Raw genomic sequence first — 17,328 nt, forward strand, 5'->3', positions numbered from 1 at the left:
TGCTGCCCCACAGGCCGCGGGTCTCCTCGCACTCGGCTCGCCCCGCCTCCACCTGCTGAGGTGGGGACGCTCCTCCCCCTGCCCCTGCAGCCTCCTGGAAGGGGGGGTGGGTGCATGCCTACTCCAGACCCTAACGTACCCTGGCCCCCTCCCGCCCCTGCACTCCAGGTCCCTCCCGTCGCCCCCCAGGAGGCCCCGTGCCCGCCCAGCCTCCCACCACTGCCAGGCACCATCCTCGGGCCTTCACACAGGTGGCACGGAGGCTCTCAGAGCACGCAGCCCCCCCCCCCACACTGCTCCCTTAGTCCCCCAGCACTCGGCACTCCTTCCCTTCGCGTGCTCCGGGAACGAATGCCAGAGGCGGTGAGCCTGCCGAGGGGCCTGCGACCCACCCAGCCTGAGGAGCGGGTCTCTGCAGGGCCGGGCGGGACCTCGACGGGGGGCGACCCACCAGGCACCTCCCGGACCTCCCCCGCCGCCCCACGGGGATGCTCACCTGCCCGCCTGCACCCCCAGCTCCTGCTCCCCAACCAGGTGCTCGGAGGCGCAGTCTTCGCTGTCTCTTCTCCCCACAACACTTTCGCTCCCGCACCCAGCACATTCTGTCCCCGCCCCATCCCCCCTCAAGGCTGTCCTTCCTGGGTTGCCAGTGGCCGCCCAGCTGCCACACTGGGAACGCTTTCCGGCTTTCTGCGTGAAAATCTGCTAAGGCTGAGGGGCCCGAGCCCCACCTGGAGCCCGCTCCTCCTGGCGTGCCCACCCTCCTCCCACACCAGTGCCCTGAGACCTTGCTGGACCCCCCGCCCTACTCCCCGTCCCGGCCAGGTGCCCTCAACCTTCCTGGGCTCGCCTAGGCGACCCAGCGTGGTCCCCCCACTCCCAGGACCGAGCCTGTCACCGAGCTGCTGCGAGACTGCTGGTGACCGTGCTGGCCAGGCCCTCGAAGGCTCCAGAACCGTCGGGGTCAGACAGGCGGGTTCCACCGTCAGGCCTGCTCCTGCGGGCGCGTCACCCTCCCCGACACCCCATGCCGGCTCTTCCTCCGGGGCCTGGCCGGGAAGCTCCCTCACCTGCGGGCAGGTGTGAGTCCCCCTCCATCATCACATGCCCGCCTCACCTGCTCGGGGCCCTGCCACCCACAAGGACGGTACCGCGTGTGCCCCCTTTTATGCAGGTACAGTGACGGCTTGCTGAACACGGGATTGCGAAACTCTGAGTTTTTAGCTAATAGTTTTTTGCTTCTAAAATCACTGCAGAATGTCCTCAGACAAACTCTCTACATAGGAAAAGATGTGGATGCCCTTAAAGAGATACAGAATTGCCTCTAGCAGTTTTCAAGTCAATATCTTCACAGCAGCGAGCGCTGGGCCCTCGGGGCACAACATTTCTGGAACAGATGCGCCATCGTGAATGCAGCCAGCGCCACCAAACTGTACGCTCGCACGTGGTTCAAACAGTATGTTTTATATATATTTTAGCACAACAGAAAAAACCTGTTAAAAAACCCAAAACACACCTTACGCAAGAAACAAAAGAGCCTCGACCTTCGTGCCAGGCTGGAAAGGTCAGGGTAAGTGAAATGAACCTGCCCAGCTGCTCAGTTTAAAGGCAACTCGCACTCACTAAGAGATTAAAGCTTCCACTCTCGAATATCCAGCTTCACCGCCATCTCTGATAACCTTTACGATATCGCATTTAAACCCAAACTACGACCTAAGAGCACGAACAATCCCAGCTCCATCTCTGCACTGCCGGGCGGCAGGTAAGTGAGGGGTTAAGAAAAGTGCATCATTATCTCCTGGCCCGGAGGCCTCAGCCCTGCTCAGCAAACTTCAAAGCCGCTGGCCTGGCTGGTTTGAATTAAGGTTCCCTTTTCTCCTACAAGTCTCCAAGCCCAGGAGAAAGTGCGGCTGCCTCTGGATTTCATTAGGGGCAATTTTCTTATCTCTTCTTCATCTCGGGCTTGATCTCCTGAAATGCAACCAGGCAGGCGTGGGTCTGAGCACAAGGTGCTGCCTCGAAAGCATGAAGGCACGCATGGCCTGGGGCCCCCGGGGAGCGGGGCAGAAGGAGGGAAAACGGATCCTGACCCTCCTTGCCCCATCCGATCGATGCCCAGGGAACCATAAATCGTAAACTTCAAAGTGCTACTTTACATTAAAATCAATAAAAAAAAAATCCTGAAACAATTTTCCTTTTCAAAGAAGCTATCTGAGCTTTACAAAGTTCATTCGATAGGGCGTCATCGTGTACATGCCTGGCAGAAGACTAAAACGGAATGTCAACAGAGACTCAGAGTGAAAGGTCCATCTCAAAGCTGGAGGGGTGGCGGGGTGGGGGGACCTCCAGGACTCGCCTCGCCTGCCCGCTGGGCCGGGTGCGGGCCTTTCCACCCCGATCAGAGTGCCCAGGGCACACTGAGACAGGCCCTGGGGGCCGATCCAGTCGGAACCTGGCCTGAAGGAAGAGAGAACCACCGTTTTTATCGCTTTAATCCACAGTTTAAAGAAAGCCCCTCCTTCTCTGCCTTCACCAGAATTCAGCGACACTGGGTCCCCCGAGGCCCCAGAGTTCACTCGGGCTCTATCTATGCCTCTTACACGGAGTCCAGACCCTTTACCTCTAAGGAAGCCCCCTAAGAGGGCCGGTTCTCCTGGGGGAGGTGACAACGTGCTGGTGGTCGGAGGGCATCTCAGGACAGGCAGTGACAACCCCGGCCAGTGATGGGAAGCCTCTAAGGAAGCCCCCTAAGAGGGCCGGTTCTCCTGGGGGAGGTGACAACGTGCTGGTGGTCGGAGGGCATCTCAGGACAGGCAGTGACAACCCCGGCCAGTGATGGTGGGTTCAGATTTCCTGAAGCTGATACTTAACTATGTACATGAGCAGCTTTCAGATGTGGTGTCCGTTTGGGGGAGTCCTTCTCCCCTAAATAAGGGAGGGCAAATGTCAACATTACATTACGTCTGATCAAGAGGAAGAACAAACAACAAAATTAAACCACTGAGATCAGAGGAAAAAGTGGTCCAGGCGATGACCGGGGCAGGCCTTCTACGGAGGTGATGGACTCCCATTTGCACAGACCAGTTTCATCGTCGAGCCGTTATTTCTATGAACTAAGTGGTTGGGGAAGAGGCCTCATGTCGGCCGAGCCACCCTTGGGGCCAGGCCTTTGCCTCACCAGACCCGGACACCCACCCGGAGGCCGGGGACCAGGACCCAGTTTCCAGATGAGGGAAGCAGACGCTGCGAGGGGTCACGTGACCCATGACCTCTGCTGCCCCCCGTGCCCCAGCACGAGGCAGGGTCCTCGGCCAAACTTTTACGGGTGTGTCCTTTGCTGGAATCTCACCCGCCAGACACGACACACTTGTGCTTACACGCACACGTGCACACGCACCCACAGACACACACACACAACACAGGCGCACACGTGTCCACACAGAGGCGTGGGCATCACACATACACACACCACACACGCCTGCATGCAGGAAAGGAAGAGCACGTAGTCAAAGAGAAAAGGGAGAAAAGTCCTCTGGAAGCTTCATGGGATTCCAACGCCCGGTGCAGACACGGTGCTTTTAACAAAGACTGAAGGTCTGTCGGCTTCACCACCAAACAGAGCTCCCCTCCTCCCGAGGGCCCCTGGGACCCGCACTTGGGCAGGTGCTGACCCACAGGCCACTTGCTCCTCCTCCAGCAGGAGAAGGAAACCTATGCTCTGAGCACCCGCTTCTGGCCACAGGAATCCCTTCAATCCGGCCCAGATCAAAGCAGAAATCACCATTTGATGACAAAGGCAAACACTGTGTTTTACAACATCACCCTGCAGCCGGAGTCTACCGGCCCCGCATAACGTGAAGGAACCGGGATGAATGGGGAGTCGTCTCTCGATTTTTATGTCGATAAAGGAGGGATATTTATTTCTGTTTCCCATTATCTCACAAAAGGTTTTGTGGAAGAAAAATTAGGAGATTATGAGCCCATTCAGGTTCGAGCACCCGCTTTTCATTAACCTAACACTTTCTGACACCTTGCCTCGGTCTCCATCACTTTCTTACTGTTAAGACGCGAGACAGATTCCTGTTTTTCATTTAATGCACAAGACAGGAACACTGCAGACAGAAGGTGAGAAGACAGACTTGAAGATGCCACCTTTGGCTTAAAGAGCAAACTGGGAGAAGCCCCAGAGCCCGTTCCTCCAAAACACAGAGACAGAAAGGTTGGTCCCTGCAGGCGCATGCTCACAGCACTGAGGGCCCTGCCCGGGGACCGTGTCGGGCGGGGGGCGGGGGGCGGGTGGGGGGCTTGCTCACGAAGGAAGATGAAGGTCAAAGGAAAACAGTAAACCCTGCAAGAGCTGGAGCCACCGTCGGGGAATTCCCGATTGTTCCCCAAATGCCCCATGGGGCAGGAAGCCGGGACTCTTACCTGAAGGCCGCCAAGTACTCTGCGTCTCCCATGGGGGGGTCAAGGCCGCCGGTGAAAGCCATGTTGACATTGAAGCCCACGCCGGGCCCCGTGCCCACCTGCATGGGGGAGAGAGATGAGTGTCACAAACCATGACCCCGGCGGCCCTGCCGGTGCGCCCCTAGCCCGCCCGGGGCCCCAAGGCCCCGACACACTGCCTTCTACGATGGAGCATTTTCAGAGGCAGGGCCCCCGTCCCCCTCCACGGGTGGAGCGTGTGGGGCTGCCCTGCCCAGGGGAGGGGCCAGCAATGTGCGCCCACAGGGCCCTGCGAGCAAGGCTGTCCTTCCCAACTTCCTTCCCAGAAGGAGACCCAGAGGCACACGATCCTTTTTCCTTGGGTGGGATTCCCCACTGTCGGGGCCTCTTTGTTCAGAGTGTGGGGCTCTGCTGGGGCATCGGGGTGTCCCACAGGATCCTGACACTCCGGGGCCCACTGTGTGGCACTGGACAGGCGAGAGGACGGCCCCCGCCCAAGGGACAGGACGAAAGGCGTGGCTTGGAGATGCGTTGTGACTGCACACAACAGCCTCTCCTGCAGGACAAGGGCACCCCACTCCCACCCGTTCATAAATCCTGCAGTCTGTTTGGATTAGAACCAGAATGCTCTCCTGTTTTCCATCTTTACTTGGAACAAGATAAAGCCCACGTGGGCACACGTGATGGAATCGAGGCTGACGGCTGCCCCCCATCCCCGCTGGGAGCCCTTGCTCTGCGTTGCAGGTGTGGTCATACCTGTTCTCACGCCCCCTCCAAGGCCCAGCACGGGATGGAGCCCCGCTCACCTCGTCAGGTGCCCCGCTGCCCGGGAAGAAGTTCCCGTCGTCGTAGCGGTGCAGCGAGATGTACAGCACGCTGGGGTCACTGTAGAAGGCCTGCTGGGTCCCGTTCCCATGGTGCACGTCCTGGAAGGGCGGGGGTGTGGTCAGGGGTGGGGGCTGACTCAGTGCAGGTGCCCTTAGGCCCTGGCTGATGAGCCCCGTAGCTCGGGCCCTCGGGGCCCTGGGAAGAGAAGGAAGAGGCCCCAGGCGGCATCCTCCTCGCCCGCGCGGCACCCCATGGGGCAGGTTTGCGGGTGTCTCAGCTTCCCCGGAGGCCGCGATTTTCCAGGCAAAGTCATTTGATTAATTTCTTGTCACAGCCTGGCAGGTGAGGGCCGGGGAGTTCGCTGACCACGGCCGCTCACCTGCTCCGCACTGGACCCTGGGGTACACGGGAGACCGTCCCCGGGGTGGAGTGATGGGGGTGCCAGGGCCCAAACAGGAAGGACGAACCGCTTCTCTGAATCACAGTGACCACGTGTTGAAACCACACAAGCGGGTGGCCCGCTGCATAGAGCGTGCACCCTTGAGGGCCGCACACGAGTCTGTGATTTTAAACCCCGGGGAACTGCTTAGAATCCTTACCCTATTTATGAGAGCTACCTGTGCTCATCATAGAAAAGTGGAAGGACAGCTGCAAGTGAGGAACCAGCTGGACCCCACTGAGGCCCACCGCCGCCGAGGGGCGCACAGCAGGGCCTTGGCACTCACGCACCACTTGTGCGCTGTTCCACGTGACGGCGGAGCCCTTACACGCGGTTCTGCGACAGCACCAGACGGATCACCCACTTTCCGCAGTGCTTCCGGCATGCCCACCTTCTCCAGCACTCAGCTGTTATACGTGCCCAGCATCTCTGACTGCTCCACAAGGGGCGCTAAGGGAAGGGCCCCCTGGGGCCAAGGCACCGGCTGTGTGAACACTGGGCTCCACAGTCCACGCTGTGCGGCCGTGGCACCCAAGGGCCCCTTGACCAGTGCCCGCCGCCCGGAGCTTGGGGGTGTCCTGGGCTGTGTTTTGGTGTTTCTTTTCCCAAAGGAGAGGGACTTTGCAGCATAAAGATAATCCCACCCAATGTACCTGATCTTTTTAACTAGAAAAAATGATGAAATAAATCTTAAATACCAAAGAGAATGTTCCCCCTGCCCCCTCCATATACGGCTTAAAAAAGAAGAAAAAAGTGAACACCTAGAATCCCCATGTCCAGCATAAAACTCCGTATACCTATTTTTGGAGTTCAGTTATTCTATAGCGTTTTTCATAGAGTTTACCTTTGAGGCAGTGGGATTGTCAGATGTGGCCCCTCCCAAGGGAAAATGGGAAGGAGGTTAAACCAGTGTCAATTGGCTCCCCTCTGCAGAAGCAGGGAGGGCCTTTACACCGGGAGTGACAGTGATGCAAAGCTGCCGTGCTGGCTCGGGGAGGGCGGGCCACAACCTTGATCCCTGTCGAGGCCCAGGCTCCACCCCTTCCTGCACCCCCGCCCCCCAGCGAGGTTTTGCAAGGATTGCCCTTTGGCTGCTGCCCTCGACCACAGGCCTATTTCTAGACCCTTCAGGAGCCGGGTTATTGGCAGGATCGGCTGGGTGAAGCTGTCAAACAGACTCCTAACAGGTTTGGGCTTTTCCTTTCTGCATCTTTGAGGTAGTTTCCAGAAAGGTAAGGCCCCCAAATCCCATGGCCAGTGGAGATGGAAAAGCTCGCCTCCGCCTCCCACTGTCTGCGGGGGAGACAAGGAAGGGCCACTCACCCAGTCCACCACGAGGGTCTTGGTCACACTCAACCTCTGCTGGAGAAGCTTGGCTGCGACAGCCACGGAATTGAAGTAGCAGAACCCCCTGGCAGGTGAGAATCAGGAGAAATAGAGACAAATTCCGGGCTCTGATTAGTTTTTATTCAACGTGCGACAGAACATTCTAGAATCCCACGAGGGTCTAAGAAGGCGGTTTGGAAACGTTAACTGATGCTGATCACTGACACACACACACGGTCCCTGCGTGCAGGCCGCCAGCGCTCCCAGGGTGAGAGAGTCCATCTGACTTTATGCCCCCAGGACGTCTCCCAGAACACGCACTGACCGACCTGTCAGAGGCACCGAAGCCCACAGACACGGAAGTTACTCATTTGACTTTCTCACTGCGCGTCCTTCCATAGTCTAAGGTGTATAACAATGATTCTAGAGAGTCTCTGAGAGAACGGGAAAAACGAGCTGAGAAAGTGAGTCAAGTAAAAATGAAAATCTCCTAAACCTGAATTTCCCTTTGCCTGAATCACCAAAGAAAATGAGAAGCCCGGGTGGGTCTGTTTTCGGGCTGTAGGCTGCCCAGCGGGAAGCCTCGCGTCCCAGCAGCCGCCGCCTCTCTGGCCGCGCTGGCCCCAGGACCGAACGGTGCAGTCTCTAAGAGCCTCCACGGACGTGTCCCTCCATATTCCATCTCGGTCCATCAGCGCCCACCCTTCAGAATATCTGACAGCTCAGAGTCGAATTAGAAAGGTGACCTCAGCGAAATGCTACGATCAGCGCCTGCCCCTCGGTCACGTGGACTGTTCCGGGCCAGGGAGTGACCGCACGGTGGTGACGGTGAAGGGTCCCTTCCTGAAGCCCGGCCCCGACACCCTCACTGGGGATTCGAGGCGGCCGAGGGCTCCGCCGCCCGTTGGCTGAAAGCCAGGCTCCCGGTCCAGCACTGCCCCGCGCTTCCTGCTTCTCCCCACAGCTCTGTCTGCACCATCCGTGCTTCACCAGCCGACAAACCAGTGCTCATTCCCCCAGCCACAGCCCGTCCCCTCGTCCTGACGACCCACAACACGGTGTCTGCTGTCGCGGGGCCCGAGGGCAAGCCCCAGACATCACGCTCGCTGAGGGTTTTCTGCGTCCACTCCGTGCACAACTGCCCGGGTCAAGTCCTGTGGCTGCCCCTGGGCGGCTTCTCCTCGACCAGGATGGACCCTGAATCCGCACGTCAACCCCGCCACCTCGGCCAGCTTCTCATGTGCACAGTCAGGGGTGTCTACAACCCGAAACACAGGCCAGAGAGCTGCCCCCTGTGGTCATGACCTTGGGACTTCAGCCTCGCGGTGCCAAGCCGTGAGCAGCTCAGCTGGAAGGCCACCCGCGAGCAGACCCGAGGCCTGACTGTTGAAGCTCTAGAGCGAGGAAGCACCAGAGAACTCCTTCCGGGGCAGCAGAAGTTCCCTCTCCCAGGCCTGGCGACGAGACGACTCCTCTGGACTCGCTTCTGCACACACGGCCTCCCATTCCGCACACCTGCACGCGCCGCCCCCTGCATCTCTTCACCGGGACCAACCCTAACCAACTCGAGCTGCACGTACGGCTACGCCCTGCTGGACCGGCCTCTCGGGGACCGTGCACGGGCAGGCTCGAGAATGCCGCAAGTCCCCTGCCCGAGAGTGACCGTGTGTGTACTTACATGGGCGTGCTCTCCTCCGCGTGGTGTCCTGGGGGGCGGACCACGGCAAAGCCATTCTACGCGCAACACCAAAAAGGAGACATGGGGACAAAAGATTGGTTTCAGGTCAGTGAGAAAAGGCAGAGTGTGCGTGAGGACACGGTTTCCAGCTGCCTCGTGGGCGCACAGACGTAGGGCAGGATACAGGGCTGGCTGTGAGCACTTCAAAGACATCTAGGTCCCTTCTCTGAACGAGCCCTGCTGGTTATCACAAATTACTAAGATAAAAGGTGAGTCCGTCCCCGATTTTCTATCTTTGACAGCCTGCTGGCAAGGCTGGGAGCTGCTCAGCTGGGGAAGCAGGGTAGGAGTGGAAGGGGCACCGCGGCCCCCCTCTGATCGTAACCAGCCTCCCCAGGAAGCAGCTTGACGGGAGCCCTGGACGCAGATGAAATGGAGAAGGCTCGGCCGCTGCACAGATGCTGTGCCCTAGTTTGGCCTTAACGTGAATCTCTCTGCTGTCAGTGCAGCTCAGTTCCCAGGGGACTGAGCGAGGCAGAAAACAATCACTAACGCTTAGAAAGAAAATCTCAGAGGCTGGAGAGGAGCTTCAGTCCCCACCCCTGCTTAGGACCCCTGAGTCACTTATGCTTTAAAAGAACCATCCGCAAACCATCCTGCAGCCACCATAATAAAAATGGTTTAGACCGGCACCCCGGGTCTCACAAGCGCAGGAAGCCGTGCGATCGAGGTCGGTAACAGAGACCCATGGGTCGCGGACCATGCTGACCGGGCGTGGGAAGTGTACCCAGCCGGCTGCAGAGACCAGCTCAGGGGGGGACGGGGGGGGCACACTTAGTGGGAGCCCCGCCTCGGCACGCTTGGCGCTGCCAACTATCTCCCCTCTCCTGCACAGGACCCAGCGCTGCGGTTCTGCATGGGGACGTGGGCCCCAGGGGTCCCGTGCCCCGGGGGCCTTTGCATAGCAACCCCAAGGCTCTGTGCCCTTCCCGCGGAGCTGAGAGCTGACCGGCGGCGGGCAGTGATGGCGGGTGGCCTTCGGGTACGGTAGCAGGAGGAGGCCCGGGCACACACGTTTGCAGGGAAAAGGAAGCTCCGTGTCAGTGCCCCGAAGAAGCAGTAAAACTTATCAATTTCATTAAACCTCGACGTCTTTTTAACACCCGTGCAAAGAGGTGGGGAGGCGTGCAAATAACCCGCGGGGCTGTCACCTCAACGAAAACGACAGACAGTGGCTGTGTCAGGGGTGGGATTTGAGCTTTCCCGTGAAACCGAGAACTCTGGACAACTTGTATTCGGCCCAGCTCTTCCCAGCACTGAGAAGACCTTCCTGATGAGCTGGGTGGTGACATTCATGGTTTCAAAGATTGGTGATGCTTTGGACGCCGTATAATAAAATGTGTCCAGATTTGGAAGACCTACGTGATCCAGTGAGTCCCTATTTCCAAACAACCATGCACTGTGCAAACGTCAGGATAAATGAGCGGCTCCACGTGCGAGGCTGACGGAATTTCTCGCACAGGAGGACAAGCTCGCTGACGCTGTTCTAGGGTCCACCCTGCAGCTCATCTTCAAGAAGCTGCCACTTGTTGAATTTTGGCAAAGCATCAAAGAAGAATGCCCACAATTATCTGGAAAAGCTCTTAAAATACTCCCCATTCCCCAGTTCTGCACATGCGCGAGGCCAGATTTTCTTCGTGTGCTTCAACTAAAACAACACGTCACCAGACACGGAAGCAGAAGCAGGTGTGAGAGTCCAGCTGAGCGACTAAGCTCTTATCATTATATTTAAATTAATAAATATTTTAAAAGCCTCCGTTTTAAACTCTAGTGAGTGGTCAAGGCTGATGACACAACTCATAAAGACAAAAGCTCTTCGGGATTTTTCAGCCACTGTAAGAACGTAGCATGTTCCCGAGATCGAATTCTTTGAGAAATGCTGTATCATTACACGTGTTTTCACAAGCGTGGGAAAAGTCCCCTTGGGTTCAACAGTGATGACAGAGCTGGGTCCGCCCATACTCCCCATCACAGCCACCAGGTGCCTGTCCAGAGGGGGAGCGAAGCGGGCGGGCTGTCCCTCCCCACCTCCTCCTACCCCCCCACCCCCGGGCTGTGTCCTCCCAGGACCCCTCCCGCTGGTCCGCACTGACCTTCAGTTCCCCTGTGGCCACCTTGAAGACCAGCTCCACCACGCAGCCCACGGCCAGGCGGGCTGCCCCTGACGAGTGGACCTCGTTCCATATGGTGTCACTGTCTACCTGTGAAGACATCAGGCCCGCAATAAGGCCGGCGTCCTTGGTCAGAGTCACCCCCCCATCGCGGCCGGGTGGCTGTGCAGCCGGGGGCCCCTGTGCTCTGCCTCTAAAACCAGAGCCTGCCATCTCTCCTTGACTAATTACAGAACGTACCCAGCTCACATTCGGGCTTTTTTTTTTTTGAAGACATGCCAAAAAATACTAAACAGAGAAAGAACAGTGCGTGCACCGAAAATAGCACGCCTGCGTTTTTACCCCTTTCTGAGGTGTCATTTCTTTTCTCAATTGCTCCAAAATACTCCATGCGAGGAGTCACGATGTCAAGGTTACCTAGTTCCCTTCTTTTTTTAACTGCAACTGCAGCTGAGTTACACTAACAATTAGCAAAAGCAAATGTGGCAAGTGTTAGAATTAGAGGTCCCTCCAAATTATGACTTTATTTCTTGCTGAACTGAAGGAGAAGCCCCGCGTGTTTGACAGGAGTCGTTAACAGGGACGGCACGTGGAAGGGTGAGGGGAGGAGAATCCAGGCTCTTGGACACACGCCAGGGGGCTCAGCCCAGGGGATAGCACACCTGCCCAGGTAGCTGTTCCCCTTCAAAGAGAAAAACCCGTGTGGGGCACAAACCTGTCAGGTAACGTGTTTGTGTGTTGGTTTATTTACTTACACATTAGATATGTTTTTTAAACTCTAGCTAACGTGGGCAGGAAGGAAGACACAGACTTGACGAGTTGGTTCTGCGGAGGCTGAGTCTCCTGCGGGAGCCTGGGGGGCAGGGAGCAGGGGCCCCTGGCTCCAGGTCAAGGGCGCTGCCATCCCCAGGGCAGGGCAGCTGGTGCCTCGGCCGCACACACCTGGGACTCGCGTGCCCTTCCTGTGGGTGCCCGAGCCTAGAGAGGGTCTGGGAAGCTGTGAGGAATAAGCCCTTCCACCTGCAGCAGAGTCGGCCGGGCCTGGGTGAGACACTCCTTCCCACGGCAACCTCTTCCAAGCGCTGAACGCTCGGGGCCCCGGACACAGAGGCTGAGCCGCAGGTGAGGGCCCGGCACCCCCTCTCCGGCCCAGCCAGGGTCAGCGCCCAGGCCCCTGCCCACCTGACAAAGGCCCTGATCATTACGTGGTGCGGATGGATTTCTTTCAATGAAGTCTTGGGGCTTCATCTTCAAAGCGAGATGATTTAAAATACATTTACGAGCAGCTCGAGCTATTTCCTGAGGAGTGTTATTCCGTGCGGGCTCTTCTCTTCAATGACCAAACCGCTATGTTCTTTAAATAGCTTCCAAATGTCAGCAGAACGCTCTGCACTTAGCGCACTCTCCGCAGCATTAATATTCAACGTTCAAAGACCGGCTTCTGTTCTAAATAATACTGTGCTGTTATTCATTGAAGTAGCCACTCAACTAGAAGATTCTGGACCAGTTGCTTCAGCCGAAGAACCAATTCAATAAAACCGAAGCGAGAGCTGGCAGGAGGGTCCGACCGGTCGCCTGGGCCTCGCGAGAGGCCGCACCCCTGAGCACCAAAGCGGGTTTGGGCAAAACTACGCAGATTACTTCTCCTCCAAATGCAATGATTTGGGTTTCAGGCTAATAACCGGAGCCAGGTGGGGAAAGGGACTGACCCCGCGTGTGCCCTGAAGGATCTCTGTGCTCTGTTCTCCTCCCGCATGACCCCAGGGTCCACAAGGTCCTGGAACATCGTGTCCAGGGTGAGGGACAGACCCCCAGCCCCACTGCAGTGTCTCCAGAGAACCTGACAGCACTTTCCACTGCTTCGGGGTCTCAGCCCCCCAGCTCCCCAGGGACCAACGTGGGATGGTCGGATTGGAGCCCCGAGTTCCAGAAGTACGAGGCGGCCCTGCTTGGGGCACCCACAAATACAGAAGCAGGAAACAAGGGAAAGAGCCACGGGCTACACTCCACAATCCCTCCAGCAAAGACGGAGACAAGGTGAAGACGGGGGTGGGGAGACCCCTTACAGAGATTTCAAGTGGACACTCGGGGTGGCCACTCTGAGTGGGCCGCGGACCTTAGAAGCCATGGCACTCGGGGTCCCCAGGGCCTACCAGGGCAGGGCTGGGAGGGAAATGCAATAATCAGGAGATGAGCAAAACAGAAGTTTCTCTTATTTGGCTTGGGAAAAAAAGGTAAAACCATTTAAAAGCTCCATTACAGAACCTAGATGTTAATTCAAGCAGCTTCGGGGGAAGCAATGCACCCTCTCCTTCGCTGCTTCACCAGCCGACCTGCACCCTCCCAGCCACACCTGGGCCCCTGGGGTCTCCTCTGCTTCCCTGACAACACCCCGGGGGGCTGGCCCCTAGCTCTGGAAGGAGGTTCAGAGGCCCAAGAGGGCTGCAGCTGCACCAGCGACATGGCGAGTCCACGCTGAGCCAGGCGGGAGGGCTGGCACTGCGATTCTCTGCTCTCCTATTGGGGCAGTTATAGAAAACAACTGAAAGGGAACGATCCCTTGAGGCGCCCTATGGTTCACACTTCCCACTAATTATTCTGATGGACTCCTCTCTCGACCGGGTTCGACTTGGCGAGATTTTCCACGTCTCCGTGTTCCAGAGCATTTTTGTGTCTGGATGTGGAGGTGGGCGCTGGTAGCCTGCTGGGGGCTGGATCTGGACTTCACACCGGGGAGGGGCCACCTGGCTCAAGGCCCCAGGCCCAGTCCCCATTGCGCTTTCATTTGCCAATTATAAATCCTGCCTCGCAGAGCGTGCTGCTGCAGGGCAGTGCAAAGCCAAGCCTTTTCAAGTCTGGCCAAAAATTCGCCCCGCATTAAGAGATTGCAGCCTCTTTACAGTACAAAATGCAATAACTCTAGGAGGCCCTGGTGGTGGTATGAACAAACGCCGTTTATGCTCGTTCTGACGGGGTAATTTTCAAAGCAGCGATTTTTGTAAAGACTCAGGAAGAAAACAATTTTGTTTCATTTCCATAACGGAATCCAGACCCCGAGCTTCACCCCGCGCTCTGTCGTTACGCTCACGTTCGGCTGAAGCGCGCTTCCAGCCGAGATGCCTTTGTCGTCCACTAGATCCTCCGGCCTCTCTGTGACGGAGACCGGCTGCAGCGCTTCCCGGGCTGGGGAGCTCCACGGCTAGCAGACTGGCCAGGAGGGGGCTGGTCCTTGCCCTCACCCTCCCTCATCCAGAGGGCAGCGGGGGGCGGGGGGACAGCCCCTCCTGATGGAAGGAGCAGCTCTGGCTGCGGAGACCTGGCCTCCGCTGTGCTGAGGTAGGGGTGGGTGCCCAGAGGGGTCCTGCGCCCCCATCCCGGGCAGGGAAAGCCCAAGTTAAATCAAGATGCTGGTTCTCCTGCGTGTCTACCTGCCCAGGTCTGCTCAAGAGCTCCATCTCCCGGAGAAGCAGCTCTACCCCCCTCACGCGGCCTAGAAACCTCATGCCCACGGTCAGAGCTGCCCTTGGGGCTTCGGGTTGGAGCTCGGATACGGGATCAACACACACCCCGTGAGGTGACGGATTCACGACCTGAGCTGGGACGAGTGGACTGTTGCTCGGTGGGTCAGACGAGACAGACCCACACACCAGATCCCGTTTCCTAAAGCCAGCCGTGGTGCCAGACGACCTTCCCCGGAGGAAGGTGCCCCAGACCCGCCATCAAAACGCTCACAGGCTCACAGGGCCTTTGAAGCCACACGTGTGAGCGGTGGGGCAGCCCCGCCCAGCAGGCCCTGTTTATGGAAAACACCTGGTAACAATTACCTGCTCTGCGGAGAGCAAGGCCGCGATTTCTGTGACCACCAGGACCCTGAGAACAAACAGGACATTATTTACACATTAAAGAAATACTTACCCCGACACCACCGCAGGGCAGCCTGACAAACACCGATGTTAGCGAGCCTGCAGGGAGAAGGAGAGCCGAGGTCAGGTGGGCAGGGTCACCCAGCGCCCCAGCCTGCAGGGGGCACGGCCGGGCGGTGCCGCAACGGCGCTCTGACGCTTGTGGAAGATGCACAGTGCGTCCCACGCACGCAGGGGCAAACGGTCCTCAAAGGTACCACTGTACCACCCTGTGGCCGGGGGTGGGTCCTGGGCTGAGCGGGCCCAGCCCCTGCGGAGCCCTTGCATTCTCCACGGCAACAGCCCACTCCTCACGGGGTGGGGAGACCACACGGAAGCTTCTGCTTCCAGCCCGAGCTGTGCACCTGGCAGGGAACCACCCTGAGCTCCCTGCCCCCGACACTGGCTCTCAGTTCTGAGCTCTGGCCGCCCTCCCCAGCTGTGAGCAAGAGAAAGAGGCCTGGGGTTAACCCCCCGGGGTGAGCTCTTTAGACACGAGGGGTCTTTGGGGATATGACAGCAGCCCCCTCCCCATGTACAAGTGTTCCAAGGTCACTGGGACGGTGCACAGCTACGAAACCACACAGCCTTGAACCTGGCCGTCTAGGAAGGCCTGCCCGGGGCCCACACTGCAGACACAGGCCCCGTCCCACGAGACTCAGGCCTGCCTCGGTGACAAGAACGGGACCTGTCTTCTTCCTCAGTGTGATCCGGGTGCTGGTTGATGACTCGCCTAAAACCTGCCTGTCATGCAGGACCAGAGGGCGGCACAGCTGCCCAGCGCCCCCTCCCCGGGCTGGCGGAGTGTGAAGCCCAGGCTCCAGCTGGCCAACCCCCCTTCAGGAGCTGCCCCCATCCGGGAGAGACTCTCTGTGCAGCCGGGCGCCCCTGCCCCGCTTCCACCTCGCTCCCACTGCGACCCCCAGGCCTTTCCTGGCAGGTTCCACAGCCCAGCTTGGGAGTCTGCTTTCTGGACCTGGCAGAGCCGGGCCCGGTGCTGGGAGGGCTCACTCCCAACACTGCCCTCTCCCCAACCCGAGCACCAGCTCTGCTTGGGTGGCCGTGAGCTGCTCCCGGGGCCCCAGGAAAGAAGCAGGCCTTGGGTCACAGGGTCCGGATGGCTCACCAGGGGAGCAGCCCTGGTGAGGTCTGTGCCCGCCTCATCCCGGCTCCTGGCCTGGACCACACACTGTGGACCCTCCCCGTCATGCCCCACCCCCTCCGAGATGCCCGGACGGTGGGTCCTGCCCTGGGCCTGCCCTGCCTGCGCCCACGGCTCTCCTCCAGGTCACGCCCCCCCAGCCGCCTGCATCCCCGTCTTCTGACTGTGGTTCCCCTGCCGCGCCTTCTGACATCAGTTAAACTGATCCTCGCGGAGCCACGCAGCCTCTGGCCCCATCCCCGTGAGGCTGGGGGCATGCCTGCCTTCTCCTTGTGCCACGACTGCAGGGGAATCGGCGGGTGCGCAGGTGGGTGGAGGGGCCGGCGCGCAGGGAAGTGATGTCCACGGAGAGCAGCCCTGGGAGGGGCTTCCCAGGCCTGCCCTAAGCCCCCCGTGGGCGGTCCTGGGGCCGGAGGGACAGGGTGGGCTGCAGTGCATGGCGGGGGGCGGGGGAGAGGGGAGCCGGCACCACGCTGTCCTGCAACAGATTCACCCGATGGCCTGAATCAGGGAGGGCGGCACCAGCCCCCCGTGCCCCCATTGGCCCTGCCCTTGACACGCGGCAGTGGCTCTAGGTGACCACGGGCTGGGAATGGCTTCAAGATGGTTCTCGTAACACTAACTATTCCAGCACACAGGAACATGATGCTAGGGGTGTAAGAGCTTCCCCCCAAACAATCCAAGCGCCCGTGTGAATCCACGTACATCCATCAGTGTGTGTGTAAATATGAGCGAGAGGGGCTCTGCTGAGACTGGACTCCTGTGTTTGAAATTACAGACTGATGCATTAAAACCATAAATCGTCTGAGTATTTTGATTTTGCTCATTATCCGGCCAGGAAAGACCACAATAATAAAAAAGGTAGGATACCCTGAATTCGGACACAAGCCTGTGCTCGGATGGGCAGCAGGGAAACAGGGAAGCTGTCCTGGCCCAGAGCTCCGGAGCGGCCCAGCGGTGGCCTCTCTGCACAGCTGGTCTCCCCCCGGCCCCAGCCGCCTCGGCCGAGGCCCCAGTTGGTCAGCGAGTCCCTCCCCCACTGGCGTCCTGTGTTGCGGGGCCACCACTGCCTAGGCCAGGTCACAAAATGTTCAAGCCGAGAGACGGGGGTCTGACGCTTGAGGGGCACCCTTGCTCTCCCAGTCCTGGCAGGTTAGCTGACAGGCAGGCTGGGATGCCGACGGGCGCGGGGAAGATGCTGGCTTTCTTCCGCCGCTCCTGCTGCTATGCTGTGAGCAGAGGGTCACCTAGTAACCCTTCACCTGAGCTCGGAGAGGCACTCATGAGGTGCTCTGCAGCCCTGGGTCCGCACTCCTCAGCCACCAGGCCAGGCTCCCTCCCCAGGTCGCTGCCGTCAGAAGATGAACCCTGACTTC

The 17,328-nt window shown here is 58.8% G+C and overlaps 1 protein-coding gene across 4 annotated transcripts in view; it reads right to left on the bottom strand.

Moving 5' to 3' along the window:
* The window catches only part of HDAC4 (histone deacetylase 4), a 287,137-nt gene that overhangs the window by 23,275 nt on the left and 246,534 nt on the right, over positions 1-17,328 (bottom strand). For all 4 annotated transcript variants that reach the window (XM_049711988.1, XM_049711989.1, XM_049711987.1 and 1 more), the window contains 6 exons: positions 14,804-14,850; positions 10,871-10,978; positions 8,718-8,773; positions 7,037-7,124; positions 5,253-5,372; positions 4,429-4,526 (listed from right to left, as the gene is read on the bottom strand). In XM_049711988.1, the coding sequence (XP_049567945.1) occupies positions 4,429-4,526; positions 5,253-5,372; positions 7,037-7,124; positions 8,718-8,773; positions 10,871-10,978; positions 14,804-14,850 (517 nt within the window). The remainder of the gene's footprint in view (positions 1-4,428; positions 4,527-5,252; positions 5,373-7,036; positions 7,125-8,717; positions 8,774-10,870; positions 10,979-14,803; positions 14,851-17,328) is intronic.

The sequence above is a fragment of the Orcinus orca genome, chromosome 7 (assembly GCF_937001465.1).
Source record: "Orcinus orca chromosome 7, mOrcOrc1.1, whole genome shotgun sequence".
Taxonomy (NCBI): domain Eukaryota; kingdom Metazoa; phylum Chordata; class Mammalia; order Artiodactyla; family Delphinidae; genus Orcinus; species Orcinus orca.